The sequence below is a fragment of the Gobio gobio genome (assembly GCF_949357685.1).
Source record: "Gobio gobio genome assembly, chromosome: 2".
Lineage (NCBI taxonomy): Eukaryota > Metazoa > Chordata > Actinopteri > Cypriniformes > Gobionidae > Gobio > Gobio gobio.
This window is the reverse complement of record NC_137098.1, coordinates 62138783-62158882: the sequence shown is the minus strand read 5'-3', so window position 1 is coordinate 62158882 and position 20100 is coordinate 62138783. Positions and strand designations below refer to the sequence as shown.

The 20100-nt window shown below is 37.2% G+C and overlaps 1 protein-coding gene across 2 annotated transcripts in view; it reads right to left on the bottom strand.

Annotated features, from left to right (window-relative positions):
* LOC307121456 (insulin receptor substrate 1-B) overlaps positions 1-17742 on the bottom strand; it is an 85181-nt gene extending 67439 nt beyond the window's left edge. The window contains exon 1 of one of the 2 annotated variants that reach the window (XM_079809051.1): positions 16979-17742. In XM_079809051.1, coding sequence (XP_079665177.1) covers positions 16979-17327 — 349 coding nt within the window. In that variant the 5' untranslated portion in view covers positions 17328-17742. The remainder of the gene's footprint in view (positions 1-16978) is intronic. The other variant, XM_079809050.1, reaches the window with a different exon arrangement.
* Between the last annotated feature and the right edge of the window lie 2358 nt (positions 17743-20100).

Here is a 20100-nt window from a genome sequence, read left to right as displayed (position 1 = left end):
CATGTAAACCTATTGTAGGAGACTCCAAAACAAAATTAGACCCTTTAAAATAACATAATAGGGGAACTTTGAAATAGTTTATCTTGTTTTTCCACAAGGAATTCACAAGAGTCCCCTACTCACAAACATCTCTCTAAGTTCCTTTCACACATGTGTTTTCTGTTATCACAACACACTCAGAAAAACACACAAATGCTGGCACTGCCACGTTAACCCAGATGAACCCTTTGCTGGTCAGCATTATCACAAAGTTTCCAGATCTGCTTGTGGTTTTAAGTTTCAGTGCCACATGGAAACATATTAGTGGTTCTCGCTTAGCCAAACTAGAGCTGGAGTGATGAAAGATGTAACAAGCGAGAGGACGAGTCTGCTGTCCACACCAGCAGCTGATGTTGGCCAATCAGCACACACTCTTACGCAAACAGATTTCATTTAAGCCAATTGCACCTCTAGCATATCATGCTGTAAAATGTAGAATGTAGCAAAAGTTAAGATCAAATAAAGCCAATTTTGTATAAGTAACTTAAAATAATAAACATCAAGAACTTAATTAAAACTAACAGGCTGCTGAGCATGCTCAGTTTGATCACTAATGGGGAATTATGATTACATACGTTTTTGATTATATTTAGGTGCAGAAGTTAAGCCACCATTAAAGTGTAATTAGTTGTCTATTCAGTGAAGTTTCTTCCATTCCAGTTGCGGTGTATAGAAGTAACTATATAACCTTTTCAGATTTCTTAAACTTACACACAACTTACACAAACTAAGACGTTTTTTGTAAACCAAAACCTGGAAACGAGTCCGCATTTGAGCACTTCTGGTTACATCGTCCTGAAGTCAGTGGGTTTGAATGGGTCTTTGATTAAATGCTTGAAATGAAATCTGTGGTGAACACAAGCTCAAGATATTTTATTCTACGAAATATAATACATCAGTAATACCCTCTTGTGATATTTCAAAGCTTTTACTTGTCTTGCAAAAGGAGGTTGCCAACAAGTGGCTAAATGGGTTTAGCTGGCAAATCTACTCACTAATAGCAAACTATTATAACTCAAACTTTCAGGAAAAATGTTTTTAAACAGACTGAAAGAGTGAAGGTGGCGTTGAAGTCATGACCGTGGTGTAGTTTGTTTATAACCGTTTAGCTTTTGACTTCTGCCAATTGTATTTACACTTCAAAATTCATAAAATTTGTTAAATTGTGATGAACAAAATGTGTAAGAATCATAAGCTTTTGTTAGTCGCAGACCTTATTTTCAGCAATAATCCAAAAGCCAATGGGGAAATCCAATTGGGTTTTTGTTGAGGGAACCAGGGTGATCATCCCTGCACTTCTCTATTATGTAATAATGCTCAGCTTAACCTAAATACAAGCTTACTGAACTTGAATCCACAAGTAAAAAACATTATTTGTTTAGTTTATTGAAATAATATTATGCTTGAACAACTTGAATTGTTCTTGAGTATTGAGTATATTTAAAATACTGGGAAATGTCCTGAAGCTTGTTGCCACAAGTTCTCAACTTTAGATTTTATAGTGTATTTTTAATGAAAATGTTACAAAAACGCATGGGTTTTTAATGACAAATTAGATGAAAGTAGAATTTCAAAAACAGATTGCAATTCCGTTTAATGCCGCTAGTGGCGCAGACTCGCAGACATCACTTCCATGATATAGAGAGAAATACTCAAAAATATGAACTCCAAAGTGAAATCATTATGTGGGAATATCATCCCGAATAAGTAAGACAACGTACCTGAATCAACAGGCAACCACAGGTGAGGGTTTGACAAGAGCTTGTATAACCGTCGTTAGCGGCGTATCTGTATCTGTCAGGCGCGCGCGTAATAATATCAACGGGTTAGTATTTGTGTTTACTACGTGTATAATTTATTTTAAACACCTTTATTAAATAACTAACTCCCAAAAATACGATATCATATTTAATAGGACTTGTTCACTCCGCACACATGCACTTCCATTGCACGTGTTCCCCCCATTAAAGCTCCAGGAGAACAAATAGAGGAACTAATGCTACCAACACACACACACACACACACACACACACACACACACACACACACACACACACACACACACACACACACACACACACACACACACACACAAAGCAGTGAATGTAATAATTAGATATTACAATGATTAAAAATCACATTTAGTTTAACATCAATTTAACATAAATCATTAGAAGCCTATGCATTCTAATATGGACAAATGTTAGTGTATTAAAAACATTTTTTGTGCTTAGTGTATTTTGATCATCAATTTATCCAACCTACAATATTAGAGTTACACAGTATTAGGGCCTACACAGTGAACATGAGCAGAGAAAGTATGATAAAAGCTCTATTATCGTGATAGCATTATCGTGATTGTTTTTCATTTGATTCAGAATCAGAGAGCAAAAAAAAATCTCTAATCGGCCATAAAAATCCTGACTGGACCATAAATAAATATTTTATGTGAGGTATTGGTCCAGGGAGATCAGGTCTTCATTGGTATATTTGCTTATTTCTGAACATCTAAACAATTCCCATTATAATTTTCCATAAAAACATTATAAAACATTTAATTTGATAACATAATTGCTAGTCTACATGGAAAACAACTACTATAATTGTTTGTCAGTGGTGATGTTTTTGTTTCGACGATGAGGGGTTTGGGGTTGTTATCCACCCTAATTTAACTCTATTTTAATAAACCAAAATTGCAGCTATACATCAGTGGATGTTTCATTAGAGTTTTGTGATTTTACTACTGGCAAATTCCTTTCTGTGACTGATAAGAATGGCAAAGACCATTCAGAGAAAACATTAGAAATAATAAATTCCAGCAGCGTTAGATACATCATTTCTGCTGCAAGACATTTCATTTACAGTGTGACAACAAAATCAGTCATGGAAAGAGGACGGGAAGTGAAGGGAGGGAAGATGGACCGTAAATGACGGCTACAATTTATGCCACTCTCCTGTTTGGTACACTGTGAACTGAGCAATATGCTCATCATTTACACAAACAAGCAATAGAACAAATAAGCAGAGTTCCTGCTTTGTTGGTTGAGTCTGGAGAAGGACAATCATTTCCCAGAAGTTTATGCGGTCTAAGTGGAGCTTCAGCGGGTGAGTGATTGCTGTCACGTCTTAATCCATTCTCGTTAGACTCAGTCTAGAATATCTCTCTGGTCCTAAACAAGTGAACCCAACAACCTTACTCTGACTTGCAGCCCTCAGAGATCAACAATGAAACAAAACAATAGATTCTCGACTCAGGAAACAAAAAATCAGGAAACGAGAAAATTAAGTCAACAAATCGTGTGCATATGTCTGTATAGTGTGGGAAAACCAACCAAAATGGCTAACATGCTAATTCCTGAGCTATCTGCATTCGGTTCTCTATACTTATTAGGCTTATGTATCATTGATTCACGGTGTTTATCATGAATCACTGACTGATGCATGTGGTCACTATCATCACTACTCAGGGTTCCCAGCCTACACAGTGGATACGAATGGGGAAAAGAAAACAGAGTATGGAAAAAACAATGTCTTTTTTCATCATGTAGTCATTGTCGAACATTGTCTTTACCATTTGACTCTACCATAAGTAGAGTCTCTTTTGAACTTTGAACTCTGTACTTTGCTTTTTGGTGATCATCATGCAACACCAAACCACATTTACGGTGTCAAACTGATGTGTCAGAGGTGAATATGTGCAGGTCATAAAGCGTTTTAGGATTCTTCTCATCATATAAGCTGCGCATGTTATCACTTTAAGAAAAACAATGGAAGAAAAACAGAGACCGTACTATACCAAATATAATTCTGTGAAAATAATGATAAACATTTATGTTAAATATGGTTTGAATAATCTACAGAGAGGTTTGCAGATTTGAGTCCCCCCATATATTTAATGTTTATATTTTTTGACAAATATATATAAATGTCCTTATCATAACTGGAAAAAATTAAGTAAATAAAAGAAAAAATATATCGTATTTTTAAAATATATTTGTTTACTCTTAAATAATTAAAATACGCTCAAATTAAATGTATAATTAAAGGTGCACTATGTAACATTTTTTGAGTAAAATATCCAAAAACCATTAGGCCAGTGTTGTATATTTTGTTCAGTTGAGTACCTACAATATCCCAAATGTTTCCAACTATTTGTATATCGTGAGAAAATTGCTGTTTTAACCAAGGAACCGGGACGTGTGAGGGAGTCGCCTGTCGATTGCGTCATATCAGAGTTACCCTCGGTTTCTGGTTTTATTTTGCAGAAACGCTTTACTCTCACTGCAGTGTGAACAAGTGTCTGCAGCCGACGAGCGAACGCACAGAGTAATGTCATGACATAATTTTCAACACACTCAGATGTATCTAATATGATAAACAGAGCTGCGTTACCTCATACTCATGACCGGAAAAGCGGAAGTGGCGCCGGCGACTGTTTCATAATAAAAGTCCTGCTGCTCGCGAGGCGTGTGTTGCGTTCATCTTATTAACAATCGCTCCAGCGGCCTTGCTCAGCTCCACAACACTCGGTCCTGCTACTGCTTCATACTACAGTAACGTTAATAATCACATCCATGAACATGATTTCTGCATCCAGATTCTTTTCCACTGGCTGTGAGGTGAAGACCACATGTCCCAAGATTCGTCATCAAACAGTGTCATCAAACCACGCCTTTGTTTTGAACAGGCGGCCTCTAGCGGACGGAAAAGTTACATAGTGCAGCTTTAATTTGAATGGAAAATTAACACAAACACACAGACACACATATATAATGTAAATATATTTAATATTAACATAAATATGATTTAAAAATATGTATTTTACATAGACTTTCAGTCTCTATTGATAAGACAAATGTGCTGCTTCTCATTTGCCCTTTAATAACAATGTCTATATTTAGCACACTTTGTATCCAAAGCAAAACTGAAAATACTTTTACATTTAACCATTTTACTAAATTTAACAAATAATTACACAGAAACGGCAACTGCAACATTTAATTAAATGGCAAAAGGTGCAATTAGAAAGACTGAAATAGTATTTTCTTGTAAGACGTACACTGGTCATCTTTGTTTTAATTACGACTTATTGTTATTTATTTTTTTTTAATTTTACAGTGAGCCTACAACCAGAAAGAAGCTGTTGCTGGGCTAGTCCTGAGAACTGCTTTGTAAACTGTACAGTGAGGAGCCTAATGGATATTTTTGTCACAGGCTTACATTTCAGGATCTGGTCGTGTTTAAGCAGCACTTGAGGACAAGCTAAGTTGTTAAACGGGGTGCATGAGGGTCAAACAGTAGTAAGCTCGCAGCTGTATAGCAGACTCAAGCCCTCTGTGATCTGCTTCATTACATCAGATTTAGCATTAAAATAGAACGAGCTCTGCCGTTGGCTGTGTTGTTGTATGTGTGTCCAAGATCTCACAGAGACAATAATTACCAGCACATTAAGGAGATGAGTGAGGCTTAGGGAAGTTTAACCTTTGAGCATACACCGTGAGCCAGACTGGCATCACAGCCACATACTTTACAAATACACAAACACACAGTGTTTTCCTTGAGACGGCCGCGGCCACGTGATGTGGTGCCATGTAAAGTAAAGAAAGATTTGTTTGATTTCACTAAGGTCATTTCTGTTTCCATATAAACATTCAGTCAGAATAGGCTACATGCATGACATGGCTTCATCTTTGTAATAGACTAAATAAAGTATTTAAATTATTAAAGTGCCTTTTATTGATTCATTGAACAAAGTAGCATTTGATTCTAAAACACACCGGACACCGGCTTGTAGGAAAGTGGGTTTCACCTGCAAATATTGGTCATGTGTGGTGCCAGTGGTGAGAAAACCAGTTCCTCCAACCTAATTTCTTCTCCCTGTTTGCAGCTGTACAAATACCAAACATGGAATATCTGCTCACAGCGGCGAGTCTGCTGGGTATTTGTTCAATTGGATTTGGCATTAGAAATCCACACGACACCAGGAATGCAGGTGAGTTTCCCAGGACCCTCCTTTTTTCACATATCAAAAGTATTGGATTTTTTTGTGGTTTTTGAAGGAAGACTCTCATGCTCACCAACGCTGCATTTTATTTAATCAAACATACAGTTATGTTATTACAATTCAAAATAACTGTTTTCTATGTGAATGTTGTAAAATGTAAATTATTCCTGTGATCAGCTAGCCTGACAAGCTAGACCCACATCAAGATGTTGGGTCTGGAAACTCACGATTGGCAGGGCTCAATCCAAGGGGCGGGATAAACGGTTGTCTTTCAAATTCCCTCTGCACGTAATTGGATACCGCCATGAGCGCCGCAACCAACCAGAGCAAAGAAGAAGGTAAAGCCGAGCTAACGTTAGTTGATAGACTTTCGCCGTATCCAGTCGGCAAAACTCTGAACACATCTTCCTTTCTTAAGAATGACTTCAGTGCCGTTCTTTGTTCTTTTCTCAAAGTAAAGCTTAACTCAAAGTCTTCCAGAGTCGCGGCCAAAGCCGATTCAAAAGACCGCTGTTCATCAGCTTCTTTGTTTACGAGTAGCACGCAGAACCTCCGCAACTCTGCCGTGACGTGCCGTCATTATGTTAAGCCCGCCCACTGATGCGTAGGGTGCGTCTAGATTTCTAGGCTAGTGATCAGCAACATAACTCTAGTCTTCAGTGTCACATGATCCTTCAGAAATTATTCTAATATGCTGATTTGGTGCTCAAGAAACACTTTTTATTATGACTATTATATGATTATTATTATCAATGTTGAAAACAGTTGTGCTGCTTAAAGGGATAGTTCACCCAAAAATGAAAGTGATGTCATAATAACTTGTCCTCATGTAATTCCAAACCTGCAAGACTTTCATCTTCGAAAAACAAATTATGATATTTTTAATAAAATCTGAAAGCTTTCTGTCCCTCCACAACTATCACTTTGACGCTTCAAAAAGTTCATAAAGAGATCATAGAACTAATCCATATGAATTGAGCGGTTTAGTCAACATTTTCTGAAGAGACTCAGTCGCTTTATATGATGAACAGATTGAATTTAGGCTTTTGTTCACGTTAAAACATTCATCAACTCACACCTCAGTTGTGGTAAACAGAAGCTCAAGCATGTTCATCCTGTGAGAACCAATGAGGTTCATTCTCATGTTACGCATCACGTTAGAGCTTCAGCAAGAACCAATGAGGTTCATTGTTGTGTTGCGCATCACGCTTGAGCTTCAGCAAGAACCAATGAGATTCATTCTTGTGTTACGCATCACGTTAGAGCTTCAGCAAGAACCAATGAGGTTTGTTCTCGTGCATCAAGCAGGTTCGGTTGAGCTTCTGTTTATGTTCACTGATCAATGTTTATATGTGAATAAAAGTCTAAATTCAATCAGTTCATCATATAAAGCGATCAAGTCTCTTCAGAAAATTTGGACTAAACCGCTCAATTCATATGGATTAGTTTTACGATCTCTTTATGAACCTTTTGAAGCGTCAAAGTGGTAGTTGCGTAGCTTTCAATGGAGCGACAGAAATTGCTCAAATTTAATCAAAAAGATCTTAATTTGTGTTTCAAAGATGAACAAAAGTCTTACAGGTTTGGAACGACATGAGGGTGAGTAAATTATGACAATTTTTTTTTATTTTTTGGGTGAACTATCCCTTTTAATATTTTTGTGGAAACCATGACATTTTTTCAGGATTCTTTGATTAATAGAAACTTCAAAAGAGCAGTATAAATGTCATTACTGACACCTTTGATCAATTGAATGCATCCTTGCCGAATAAAATTATTTGCTTCTTACTTACTGACCCCAAACATTTGCACGATAATGTATGTTTATTTGCCCATCTGATAAACACTCCTCTAAACATTTTCTTTATATGAAAGAAATAGTTAACACCAACTGCATTTAGCTTTGTTTGTTCAGCATTGTTCTTCGCTGTTTTCAAAAACTTTCCACAGTTGATGTTTCTAATGACTGCGGTCTCCATGTTCAGTAAATTGTTAGTCAGGAATATACTGACAAAATAGACAGCGGCAAGTCCAAAACCTTCGTCAAAGGGAAAGTATTCAACTGTTTGCCCCATTTAACTCCCTAGCCGCAGTGCAATGGTTGTTCTGGGTGCAAATTCTTGTGCTTGTCAGTAAATATCCAAGATTATGACTACCAGTTAGATCTCAGTTGTGTGTAAACATCTAAGCACAGATCCTGTGGGTTTTTAAAAGCCTAATCAAATTTAATAAATAGAGTATCTAGTGCGTGACAAGTCGATATGTTGATAACTAACACTGATGCGGGCAAGTGAAGGAATGAATAAATCAATATGAAAGAAAACACATTTTTAAAGGAATAGGTCAAACCCCAGATTCGATGAATAGCATATGAATGAATCAAAGCGGATGAAAGCGGCAACTGAAATTTCATCCCCAGCGTAATTTGAACAGCAGGGGGGCGGAGGTGCAGATTACTGTTGGACCAATTCCCAATCATCATGCCAAGTAAAGAATATGGACAGGGAGTAAACGCATTAAGATGTGTAAAAGTGAGTATGGACAACATTCCCACAGGTCATTTCGCAGTTGTCATGCCCATCAACAGGTCAACCTCAGCAGAGAGCTAGTATGGAGGCAAGACAGATGTCAAATGTTTTAACAGCCAATCAGTAGACTGGTTTGTTTAGCTTGTTTAGGGGGGGGGGGGGGGGGGGGGTGTTATGGACGACAACTGGAGGGTCATCTCTAGCCTGGGTGCCTGACCCTCACATCTTGTTTCGGTGTCAACTCCTTTACTCACCTTTCATCCCTGCCTTAACACACACACACACACACACACACACACATTCTGTCACTGTTTTTATCCCATGCACATTCAAAGAGGCTTTGCGTTGCATTCAGAGTAAATATATGAAATTCCACCCTTTAGTTGCAAACAAAACCTTTTCACAATCGACACATGTTTCTGTGTATACACTACCAGTCAAAAGTTTGGAAAACTGTACTATTTTGTTTTTGAAAGAAGTCTCTTCTGCTCACCAAGGCTGCATATTATTAAAAATACCAAAAAAAAAGTAATATTGTGAAATATTATTCAAATGTAAAATAACTGTTTTCATATTTTAAAATGTAGTTTATTCCTGTGATGTCAAAGCTGAATTTTCAGCATCATTACTCCAGTCTTCAGTGTCACATGATCCTTCAGAAAGCATTCTGATATGATGATTTGATGATCAAGAAACATTTATGATTATTATCTATGTGTAAAACAGTTGTGTACATTTTATTTTAGGATTATTTGATGAATAGAAGTTCAAAAGAACAGTATTTATCTGAAATGGAAAGCTTTTGTAATATTGTACTACCGTTACAAAGTTTTGGGTCGGTAAGAACTTCAAGAAATGAATACATTTATTCTCCATTCAAATAAATGCAGCCTTGGTGAGCAGAAGAGATTTCGAAATAGAACAGTTTCCAAACTTTTGACTGGTAGTGTATGCAATATGAGAAGTACCGGTCAAAAGTTTGGAAATGGAAACATTATGATTTTTTATGTTTTTGAAAGTAGTCTCTTAGGGCCAGATTTACTAACAGCTTGCGCAAGTGCAAACCCTCTTTTGTCGTTAAAAAACGACTGCCAGGATTTACTAAAGACAAAATTAGCTCTGAAAAGGTGAGGACAGGGTTATTATTGTAGCTGACCTTCATGCATATGCATTTGTAGGAGTTTCTCTTTATTTATGGGAGGAGAGTATATAAGTGAATCATGCCAGGTCATTTACTAAGGTTTGCGCTCGTCAATTTACTGGTGTTTACGGCATTATTTACCGCCAAAAACCAGACGCTAACTGGACTATTGCGCTGATCATTGTGAAAAAGATCCGGCTGTGTCTGTGTTCATTAACTTTCCACTCCCATCAGCGTTTCTTTTGGAATTCACCCTTTGCCGCAAGTTTGATTGACAGGCGATCTGACCAATCACATCGCCGAATCTGCCATTCTGTCTGACAAAGCAGTCAGGAGATTTAGTAGATTAACGTCTGTGGACTTGAACTTGGAAAATCGGTGTGACGTCTTTCCGCAGTTGAAACAACATTTCTTTTAGTGTTCATTCATGTTTATTTCATGCTTATCATTGAACTAGAAGGAAGAGATGATCGGTTCACGAGAAGCTTTAACTGAGGCGCTACAGCGATCACAACACATTAAAGAGCCACAAAACGCTATTTACTGTTTAAATTTCTTAAAGAAATTATAATTTCAAAGTTGAGACTTTGTTTCATATAAAAAGTAACTTGCTCTGTCCTGTCTGTCGGCGTGTTATCCTCTTTGTCCGTGTGTGGTGTGAGAGCACCATGGCTTGTCGGACATAGCAACAGTAACTAAAGGGGGCGGGTCTTTGCGAACGGTCAATTGCGCTCTCACGCTAATTTGCCCTGTTTAGTAAATCTGGCCCTTAATCTAAAATCTAAGATTTTTTTTTAGAAATCATCACACACTGCCATTTAAAAGTTTGGGGTACGTAAGATTTTAAATGTTTTATTTAGAATGATTTGTGAAGGATCATGTGACACTGAAGACTGGAGTAATGATGCTGAAAATTCAGCTTTAATATTACTTTTTAAAATATTACAACAGAAACCAGTTTATTTAAATTGTACTGATATTTCACAGTATTACTGTTTTTATTTTCGATCAAATAAATGCAGCCTTGGTGAGATTAAGAGACTTCTTTCAAAAACATGAATGTTTCCAAACTTTTGACCTGTACTGTACATATGGTATGGCATATGCTTGGTGCGTTCATTATGCACTCATTATGTAATGCAGTAATAGCACCTTGGACTCTTGATGTTGGTTTGCAAGGGTTGCGTCACTTGTTAGGTTTGTTAGTGGTATCTCCTGGAGCCAAGGAACATGCGGAGCTGTGTAATTGCTGTAGGAGTCACGGTCACTGCCCTTTTTGTCTGTTTACTCTTTGCAAGTGTACCTGCTTTCGCCAGTACAGCATGACGGGTTATATAATATTCAGTATTTTTTTAAATACCAATTGTCCGTGTGATTTAATTTCCAGCTTTTAGCAAGCATTAATAGAGATTAGTTGGGTTATTCCACACTGGTGTCACGAAAGCAGAATAATACAGAAATGCTGATCACTTGTATAGGCCTTTGCAATAGTATCAAACTGCAAGAAAGAAACCTGGTTGCATTACGCCGAGGCATGGACTCCTGTATTTATATATTCTATCAGAACCAACATTAACTTCTTGAGCAATTAGAGCTGCAGTAGCTCGTCTGTTTGATCGGACCACACGGGTCAGCCTTCGCTCCCCACGTGCATCAATGAGCCTTGGCCGCCCATGACCCTGTCGCCGGTTCTGCACTGTTCCTTCATTGCACCACTTTTAATAGAGACTGACCACTGCAGACCAGGAACACCCCACAAGAGCTGCAGTTTTGGAGATGCTCTGACCCATCACGATTTGGCCCTTGTCAAACTCCCTCAAATCCTTACGCTTGCCCATTTTTCCTGCTTCTAACACATCATCTTTGAGGACAAAATGTTCACTTGCTGCCTAATATATCCCCCCCACTAACAGGTGATGAAGAGTTAATCAGTGTTATTCACGTCACCTGTCAGTGGTCAACTTTTTAGATTTTTTTCCTCACACAGTGATACACAGTACAGATTGTCCCAATCCACGATACATATTGTTGCATTTTTGTATTGCGATATATTGTGACATGATATATTGTTACACCCCTAATCATTATTTATAATTTATAGCAGATTATATATCACAAAAATACCACAATATTGTTTAAACCGCCATGACGTTTAGTTAATTTGGGTTGCACAAGAGGAGCGTCAACCGTTTTAAAATTTCGAACAATCACAAACGTTGAACTGAATCTCAAGCCGATTGAAAATGACTGACTATAAGAAAAGTCATTGAATAATTCACAAGCTGTCTGTAATACAGGCCTATTCTACATAACATGTAAATGGAAAGCCTTACGACATAACATTGCGTTGACAGAAACAAACGGAGGAAAAGGTCACTGAGGGAGCACAAGGTGTATCTCAACTGTTGAGCAGCTCTAGTGAGAAGACACGACAGCACATGCTCGGGTAGTGTGGATAAGGAGCACGCTGAGCTTCAGTAACAGTCTTTCCCTTCTTCAACAGCAAAGGAGGCCCCTCTACCCAACATGGGGGCAACCACTTTGCTGGAGAGGAAGAAAAACACTGTTGTTTCAACACCACCAGCAGCTGTACTACTAATGCAATGAGAAAGTCTGGAGGATGTATGGCAAGCCATTTTACATTTAATCCTTAAAACATACTCTATTTTCATGCTACTAGTGCTTATTTTTTAGATACTAGTGTCTATTCCATTAGATACTAGTACTTATTAATTTGCTACTCTTTAGGTACTACATTTTTTAAGATACTAGTACTTATTCATTTTTAGATACTACCTCTTTAAAGATACTACTTCTTATTTATTAGATACTAGTACTTATTCCAATAGTGTCTATTAGTATTTAATTATACTTTACTTCAGACAAATTAGAACTAGTACTTATTTTTTAGTTACTAGTAACTTTTAAGACCAAAGATATCTTTAACTTAAAGGGAAAGTTCACCCAAAAATGAAAATTTGATGTTTATATGCTTACCCCCAGGGCATCCAAGATATAGGTGAGTTTGTTTCTTCAGTAGAACACAAATTAAGATTTTTAACTCCAACCGTTCACTGTAAAAAAATGATTGTGATTTTAACGTTATTTTACTGTAAAAATGCTACGGTGAAAAACAGTTAATTGGTTAACAGAAAGTTTCCGTACTATATACGGTGAATAACTGTAATAGATCTAACCTTACATTTCATTTAATTTTACAGTAAAATACTGTTAAATGTACAGTTTTTGGAAGTGAAAAAGAACAAGTCATTGTGTAATTTACAGTGAAAACCCGTAAATTGACATTCCCAGAATTCCTGCGTGACACTTCGCATTTGATGTATTTTCATTGCAATAACTATGTTTCTTCTTTGTTTTTTTCTAATCAGTCATGTACATTAGGGTTTTATGTTACATCTGATGTTGTTAAATGAATGTTTATTGCATTTTTTAAATTTCATGTGTTTTACCATGATGGTGTTTAGTGTTTGACACTGAGCCCCTTCTATATATTAGTATTGTCCTCTTAAAAGCTGCTTGTGATGAGCTTTGATTCATCACGTGATTCTCATCACCACTGTGATTGATGATTGTCCGTATATATCAAAGGTACATAACAGATATTAGTATTTCAATAGGTTAAAAATGTAACATTATTTCAGTTAATGAAGTATGTTTTTTTTTTACCGTAAATTGTTTACAGTGTAAACATAATCATTACAATATAAACCTTTAAATTATACGGTTTTGAACTGTAAAATAATTGTTTTTTTTTTAACCGTAATTATTACATTATAAACCTTTAAATTATATGGTGCTATCCCTAAAAACCTAAAATGTTACTGCCGTATTTTTTACAGTAAAGTTCTGGCAACCACAGCTGCCATTTTTTTACCGTAAATTTTACGGGGATTTTTTTTACAGTGTTGCAGCCTGTCAGTCGTATAATGCATGTGAATGGTAACATGCATCTATGAGAGTAAAAAAATAACATGCACAGAGAAGTCCATACAAGTCCATAAACCTGCGGCTTGTGACGACACATTGATGTCTTAAGACACGAAACGATCGCCTTGTGCAAGAAACCGAGCAGTATTTATATAATTTTACCTCTAACACACCACTATGTCCAACAGCCTACAGCGCGCGATCAATTGTACACGATATGGCGTAGAGATACGCGCGAGTTTCCTGTTTCCACCGAAATTACCCGGAACAATTTGTACCATTAACTTTTTTTCCCCCAGACCTGCTACTGTCTGCGTTTCCACTGCGGTCTAAAGTACCGTGAAGATTAGGCAAATTAGTCCGGTGATTTAGGACTGCGCACAACTGCTCCTCCCAGTCAGAGACGGACAGTAATAATTTTTGTGCGATACTGTCTGCAACAATAACAAGTATGGAGGAGATTCAAGCAGCGCTGCTTTTGCTGGTTATGTATTGGTTTAATAAAGAGGTCATTAACAAAATGGCGGAAAAGAGACGAGCACTGATACTAAAGCGATACTAAAGCTCGTAAAGCTAGATTTAAAATAAGACAAAGTATGTTATATTCAACTATAACGGATATTGATCGTGAGATGACTGAGACGAACGCGCACCATCGGACAGAAAGAGCAAGACTGATATTTACTGAAGGCAGAACGAACCTCGCAAGACTTTTAAAAATGCCGGTTGAAATAAAATGCGGCATGAGCTCAACCAATCAGCATGTTCAGAGCCCAAGTCCCATCCTCGAAAGTTCCCGAACTTTGAAAAAGTACTACCTCGTGAGCAGGGACTTTTGGAGGGGGAAATATTTACCCGGAACTTCATTTAGACCCTGGTTCCTGCGGTCGAGTACCACCCCAAAGTTCCTAGTTCCTGGGGAAAGTTCCTGCGGTGGAAACACGGCTATAGTGGTGTATTTGAGGTAAAAAATTATATAAATACAGTTCGGTTTCTTGCGCAAACCGATCGTTTCGTGTTGAGTCGCAGGGTTTAATATGGATTTCTCTGTGCATGTTTTTTTTTTTTTTTTTTCTTAGTCTCTTAGATCTTGTTACCATTCACATGCATTATACGACTGACAGACTGCAACGTTTGGAGTTAAAAATCTTCATTTGTGTTCTACTGAAGAAACAAACTCACCAATGGATGCCCTGGGGGTAAGCAGATAAACATCAAATTTTCATTTTTGGGTGAACTTTCACTTTAATAGGTACAACTTTTTAAATGTACATTTCTGCTTAGTACAGATAGACTGGGAATGAAAGCTGTGAGGATCTCTTCAGTGGGTTGTACTGTTATTTCATGCGTTTTTGGGTTGTTCTGCTGATGAAACACTGCAAAAGTCTCTTACCAAGAAAATTCAGTAGACAAACTCCAGACAAGATGAGGTGTGTAACATTAAAAGTGCTTTTACAGCAGATGCCATTGAAAACACGGCAAGCCTCGCTTTCATACACTGTAAAATGGAATTAGTTAGACTTACTTGAAAAAGCATGCAAAACAATTGCCTTAAAAAATAAAAAAAGTAAAGTGAAATAGGAATCGTATGTTGTGCTAACAAATGCTTAGTTAGTATAGTTCACTTACACAAGAGTTCTAGTAACTTAAAAAGTACAGTAGAGAGTACTTGATCCTTTACTTTAGATTTACTCTGGACTTATAGCTAACATTGTTGTTACCATTGTTGTGTGTTGATGCTGAATGTTGAGGTCTGTGTGTGACTCAAGTTCAACTGCAAGATATTGTTACAAATATAGAGGGATTATATCAACTCAATTAAAAGTTCCACAGGTGTTTATGACGTAAGTGTTAGCAATAAAATTGTAAACGATCATTATACGACATAAAGGGAAATATTATAGGTTCATTTTAAAAGGTGACCTAATTTCTGACTAAATCATTAACTATAGTTAATTATTCAGTCAGAAGCTATAGGTAAGCTTTTAAAAGTAACCTATTTATTACTTCTCTTCTTTTGAAACCAAATAACTGTGATTTCTTGTTCCATCACTGCATCAATAGAAAGAGATTTATAATAACATGAGTTTCAAGTGCCCAACCAAATGGAACACTGATCACAATAATGGTGACTTTTGTTATTTTTGTTTGTTTGTTTGTTTTTTTCCTTGACAAAATGGCACTCAAACCAGGGATAGTATGTGAATGGTACAGAAAAATTACTAGATTTTTACAATTAAATTAAGACATTAAGTGAAGTTAACTAAAAAGTGTTAGTTAGAATCCCTGTTGGATTTTACAGTGTCATGGTGCTGCTCTAAATAAAGTCTATGCTAATAATACAAATATTAATGAACCAATAAGAGAGAGATTAGACTGTATAAATGGAAATAAGGAGATGGCACCAGTGTGCACATGTGATATGAATTCATTCTTTTTTTAAATCCATATTATATGAACTATATTACACAATATTATGTTTTCAGTTCTCATGTTTCTTTGATGTTATTGTTCATACATTAGCATTGAGTGATTCTCCACTGTCGACGGGCAAATTCAATGTATTAGAGACACTGGCCCCTGCAGAAAACATTGAATGTACAAGCAAAGTAGTTGCACCAATAATAAGCCTGGAAATCTGTTTTCGCCTCTGTCTGATAGACTAATGCTTTCCCGTAGCTCAAACAGTAGACGCATGGTGCTAGCAACGCCAAGGGCATGGGTTCGATTCCCAGGGAAAGCAAGAACTGACAAAATGTAAAATGTGTACCTTGAATGCAATGTAAGTCGCTTTGGATAAAAGCGTCTGCCAAATGCATAAAAGTAAACTAATGTACTTCACCCAAAAATGAAAATCCTGTCATCATTTACCACCCTCCAGTTGTTCCAAACCTTTTTTCTACTGCTGAACACAAAATGAAGATATTTTGAAGAAGAATATGGGTAGCCAAACAGTTGATGGACCCTTCACTTCCATACTATAGTATGCAGAAAAATACTATGGTAGTCAACGGGGTCCATCAAATGTTTGGTTCCCCATATTCTTCAAAATATCTTCACTTGTGTTCAGCAGAAGAAAGAAACTCATACAGGTTTGGAACAACATGAGGGTGAGCAAACGATGACAGAACTTTCATTTTTAAGAGACCCATCATTCTGCTTTTTTTTTAACATTGAGCTCTAACCATTTCACACGGAGCTACTATTTATTTTATTACCAAGGCGAATTGGGATGTGCTGGCATGCAAGATGCAATTAAACGAAGCTTGCCACGTTAACGCCTAATTTCAGCACACAGTTTGTGTTTCCCAGACTTACTCTTGCATTGGAGTTCCACCATCGCCTGGTACCATTCCTCCTGGTCCGTCTCGTTCTCCGCCGCCACCACGAAACTCTCAGCCCGCGTGTAGAGCACTATCATGTGTTTATTCTTCGAGTCGGCCCGTTTGTTGATGTTGAAGCACGTCTCCAGCGCCAGAGCCTTTTTGGGCACGGGGGCTTTACCTCGAAATTTCTTCTCGCTCTCGTAATATTCGAGTCGGGCCGGGCCGCGCTCCGAAGCCGTCCGCAACACGAAGTAGCGCCGGTGCATGGACTTCTGCTTGCGGAGATAACCGCTTTTACGGACGTCCTCGGTGCTGCTCTGCAAATCTGCGTGGTTCTCCATGGCTGTTCCGCTCAATAAAAGTTAAGCGCTAAAAGTCGACAACAAATGCAACCGCCGTCCACCTCCGTTCCTTCAGAAAAGTCATGTGCGCAAAGGGCGAGAGAGGTTCCAACTATAGCAGCTTCGTTCCAAAAAATAATGTCATCAAACGCTGCGCTTGTCCTGGCGGAACGGGTGAGCAGAAGAGTCCTCGACCGCGCACACGCGAGCGCATGTGGGGCGGCGTGCGAGAAATAGCGCAACTACTACTATTAAGAAGAAGCTTCAGGAGTTGAATAATCGCATTACTGTGGCGTATAGTAGACAGTTCCCCGTCACCCCTCCTCTCCAGCGCAGCGTTCACTGCTACTGTGATGCTCTGTCACTCATCAGTCTGCTGTAGTTACTCTCCCTCTCTGTGTGTGTGTGTGTGTGTGTGTGTGAGAGAGAGAGAGAGAGAGAGAGAGAGAGAGAGAGAGAGAGAGAGAGAGAGAGAGAGAGAGAGAGAGAGAGAGAGAGAGAGAGAGCGCGCGGAGTGGTTGCGGACCAGAATCGGATTTCATTCGCCTCTAGAGTCTGGACTGTCCTGACTCAATACCTTAATACCAATACCTCAATGCCCAATACCAGCTAACCCTTCTTGGAAAACATTCATTCGTTTATTCGTTCATTTTTGTTAGTAGGCTACACTGGGGGGAAAACAATACGTAAAATTTAATTAATTAAGTAGAGTTGACTTAATTCCATATGTGCCTTTTACTTTTAAAAATATTTAGTAAAAACGTAATTAATGAACTAATTTGAGAAAAAAAAATAACAAAGAAATAAGCAATTTTAAAGGCACAATATGTACGATTTTTGGATTACCCAAAAAAACACTAAAACAGTGATGTATTTTGTTGACTTGTGTAGCCTACTTACATTATCCCAAATGTTTCCGAGAATGTCTGAATCCAGAGAAATAAGCAATTTTAACAATTCATAGTGTATCGCCTATCAATTAGGCTACATCATACCGTTGGGCATTACCCTTGATTTTTTTATTTTTTTTAATATGTGATGTGTATTAATAGACAGGTGAGCAACTTTCAACACACTCAAATATCTAATATGATAAACAGCGCTGCGTTACTCAACATACACATGAGCGGAAGAAGCTGAAGTGCTCGTCTGTGGCATAATAAAAGCCCCGCAAAATCAAGGCGTCATCAAGCTACGCCTGTGTTTTGAATAAGCGGCGAAAAATACATATTGTGGCTTTAACTTGGCCAATTAAAGGTTGAGTAATTTCTACCTGTTTGAAGTGTCCTTTGCAATACTTTTTACTCAAACAATATAACACTGAATTAAACCACTTGTATTAAAGTGTATGCTTTACTTAGAAACATAATACAGCAGATACACGATGACGGTAACATTCGATGGATTGTTTTTGAGTAGAAAATGAACTCCAAGTGTCAGAAAAAGGAATCAAAAGCAATGATTAAACAGTGTAAATACAGCTGGAAAACTAATTATTCAAGCCCCAGTGCATGATGGGAACACCAGTATCAGAAACGTTGAGTAGTTTTACTTCATCTTATAATGTTGATATTTAAGCTTTAACTTCTACAAGCTTGATTTGAGTACTAATATATAAATACTTTCTTTTATTAATATTCTTGCCTGAACTAACCTTTTCATGTAGAATTTATATTAGATTTTTCTGTAGTATTTACTTTACCTCAGAATCATTTTTATCTGTGAAGAAGCCTATACTTATTTTTGGAGTCACACTTTAGATTATGGTACAATTCTCTCAAGGAAATAACTATTAACGATGACGTTTTAGTAATAAACGCCTAATCACTGCTTATTAATAGTTAGTAAGGTAGTTGTTAACGTTAGGTATTGGACAGGGGTGTAGAATATGTTTATGCAGAATAAGGCATTAATATGTGCTTTAAAAGTACTAATAAACAGACAATATCCTAATATGCATGCTAATAAGCAAGTTAACAGTGAGAATTGGACCCGAAACTAAAGTGTTACCATTTTTAGTCAGACGAATATCCTTTTCAGTTTCATATTCTAATACTCATTCCAATAGTGATTAATACGTATTTAATGAAATATATTCAGTATATAGCGTTTATCCCTTTGCTTCTAGTAACATTTTCCATTAACTAAAACGGTAGCAGTTTCATTAGCTAACTACCTTAGTTAACTAGAATTAACAAATGCATCTATGGCATTTATTAATCTTAGTTAGCTATAGTTAAAGCTGCTGTCCGTAACTTTTTTGTGTGTTCAAGATTTACAAAAATGATATAATGAGAATGTACAATATGAACCATTTTCCAAACCGTGTTTTTGTCTTACCCTGAATCATATTGGTTGATTAATTTCTATTAATCTACGGACTATTTCAGACCGGTAGGAACGGCAGCGGAGGAGCACAGTCCCTGCGTGACTCGCCATAGACATAAACAGAGAGATGTAGCTCCGGCTGCAATGTTCTTCCGCAAGACGCATGCAGTGCAGTTCTGTTTATTAACCGCTAGAGCGCATAAAGTTACGGACATTTATTAATACATTATTAAAATCAAATGTTGTATTTTTTAACATGAGTTAATGCACTGTGAACTAACATAACCAATCAGTGGACAGATGGAGTTTTATTAACTAACTAACTAAGATTAATAAATGCTTTAACAAATGTATTGTTATTGTTAGGTCATCATGTTAGTTATGTAATTAATGGTAGCAAATGAGACCTTATTGTGAAGTGCTACCACTAAAACAAACTATTCCC